This window comes from Gadus morhua, chromosome 13 (genome assembly GCF_902167405.1).
Source record: "Gadus morhua chromosome 13, gadMor3.0, whole genome shotgun sequence".
Lineage (NCBI taxonomy): Eukaryota > Metazoa > Chordata > Actinopteri > Gadiformes > Gadidae > Gadus > Gadus morhua.
The window spans coordinates 524,097-526,596 of NC_044060.1; the positions used below are offsets into that span (position 1 = coordinate 524,097).

At 47.3% G+C, this 2,500-nt stretch overlaps 1 protein-coding gene across 2 annotated transcripts in view; it reads left to right on the forward strand.

Moving 5' to 3' along the window:
* Positions 1 to 2,500, forward strand: part of phactr3b (phosphatase and actin regulator 3b) — a 43,844-nt gene that overhangs the window by 20,569 nt on the left and 20,775 nt on the right. For both annotated transcript variants that reach the window (XM_030375367.1, XM_030375368.1), the window contains exon 7: positions 13 to 203. In XM_030375367.1, the coding sequence (XP_030231227.1) occupies positions 13 to 203 (191 nt within the window). The remainder of the gene's footprint in view (positions 1 to 12; positions 204 to 2,500) is intronic.

The window sequence follows — 2,500 nt, forward strand, 5'->3', positions numbered from 1 at the left end:
TCTCTCCCCCAGCTTCCAGGGTAAGGAGGTGCGCTGCTCCCCGAAGCGCCGTCTGGACGTCCGTCTGTCCCGCGCGGCCAGCGTGGAGAAGGAGCCGGCCGGAGAGACGGACGGCAAGAAGGAGTCGGACGAGAACAAGGAGAACCGACGGCTGGACGAATGCTACGGTGACCAGGAGGGCTGGAACCAGTCCGTCATCTCTGGTAGGTCACAGCGCACTGCACGCACACACACACACAGTCACTCATGTACACACACACACATAGACACTCATGTACACACACACACACACACACACACACACACACACACACACTCATGTACACACACACACACACACGGAGCGATTGTTGACGGGGGGGGGGGGGGTCCGGAGCGATTGTTGACGGGGGGGGGGGGGGGGGGACTGGCCAAAAGATAAAAAAAAATATTTTATTTTTTTTGTTTTTTTGGTCATGGGCCCCCCCTCTGCCTTGGGCCCCCCCACAACTGTCCCCTTTGTCCCCGCAGTCCGATGGCCCTGCTGACACACACATTCACACCTATACACACACAAAAACTCATTCGCACACAAATACAGTGACCGTAGACACCGGCCTTAGACAATGTGTCTGGTGGGTCACGGCGTCTCGTCGAGGATGCCCTCAATCAGACTGAGAGCAGACATGGGGGATCGAACCCAGTACCTTTCTGCTGGGATTCGAACGCCCAAACCCCTACTCCTTCCTTGTTCCAGCGTCCCTAAGAACTACGGCTTCAGCCGCTAACGCCGCTAATGGAGGTCAACGCAGTGAATGGGCTGTGAATCCTGACCGCCCAGGGGCTGGCTGCCTCTCTCCCGCTCCACCACTGGGGCAGCGGGCGACTCGTATACCGAGCGGATCGCGTTACCACCGCGCCGGGGGCGGAGCCTCACAGAGGCAACACAGCCCTGCGCATTCGTCACGATGAACGCGTCTATCGGGGTCAATATCGGCGGCTGAGTCACGATATTGACTCAGCCGACTTAAGTCATCCTTCATGACCGATAAATTTGTTCACTAGGTGTCACTACATCACAAAAAGGCTACATGGCTACATATACTTGTCAGTACACAGATACTGAGTACAAGTTCTGTTTGCTGTTTTTTTGCACGTCATGAATTTGGTGAGGAGTGTAGCTGGCTGGCTGCGGATGAGGAAGTAAGTAAATATAACCATAAATAGAGAATAAAAATATATATATATCTATAGCTGTGTGAAAAAGTCTAAAACATGAATTACAGGTCTGAATAGATATGCATTCTCATGCGTGTATGTGCACATGTATACATACATGTGCACATACACGTATATGAGAATGCATATCTATTTAGACCTGTAATTCATGTCTTAGGCTTTTTCACAAGGCTATAGATAATGTATATATTTTCAATTCTCTATTTATGGTTTCATAATGACTGAGTCACCGTTAAAACAAATGAGTTTCAGCTCTAATGCTGCTACTGTCTGTAATTTTTTTCTATTTTGATTATTTGTCAGGATATTTTGTTATTATTGTCCGAGTCTGGTTTTAACTAATGCTGGGCTTACACCAAACGATTTTCACAGTCACAGACTAAAAACTGCAAGAGAGAATTTAGCGTTGGATGAAGTGTGATATTTAACAAGGGTTTTGTAGATATGTAGACATGGGGGGTGGAGATGCAGCGACCACAGCAGGTCTGTTAACTTCCTGTTCTGGTTTCACCCCTGTCTTATCAGCAGCAGCAGAGACAAAAACTTGAAAAACAAAAACAAAAAAAAGCAACAACTGCTATTTACAGTGCTGTTCTATTATTCAGATGTATGTACTTGATTAAATAGTTTTAATCAAGTACATACAGGGTTCTTCCCGTTCGTCTCGTCCCACCCCTAGTGCTGATAATGTAGTGGGCTGGTCTGGACAGACAATGCCAGGGCTGAGTTTCTGTCCCAGTCCCCCCCTGACCTGAAGGCTTCCTTGATCGAGATGTCATAGAGATGTTCACTTTAAATAGATTTGGTTAATTTATACATGCATGCTACATTTAAAGCTGATCAAAGTAGGCTGTGAAACCTCTATCCCCAGGTCAGGTCTTTCGGTCATGACACTCATGAAGGCAAGCTGTGTCGCACAGCTTATGTGGTGGAGTACGTAGGGCCCCAGTGTGCTTATGACCTGACCCACTTATCCAGGTCTAAAAATCCTTGTGACCCCAACTTGTACCTCGCCTCCTCACATCGTTGAACTCTGATCAGCGTATGCTGATAATATCGATGTCCAAGTGAACGTCTGCAGAACAGCCGACACTATTCAGTAGGAGATCAGTCCAGTGGACGTCTGTGGGAAGCTTTACCATGTCCTGCAAACTTTTATAAAAATATTGCAATTTAATTATTATTTGCATTATTAGTTTAACAAGCTCCGGCACGCGGCATTACTTGTGATAAACCATGGGCAGCGCTGGACCTTCATCAAGCAAACCCAAACTATTACTTT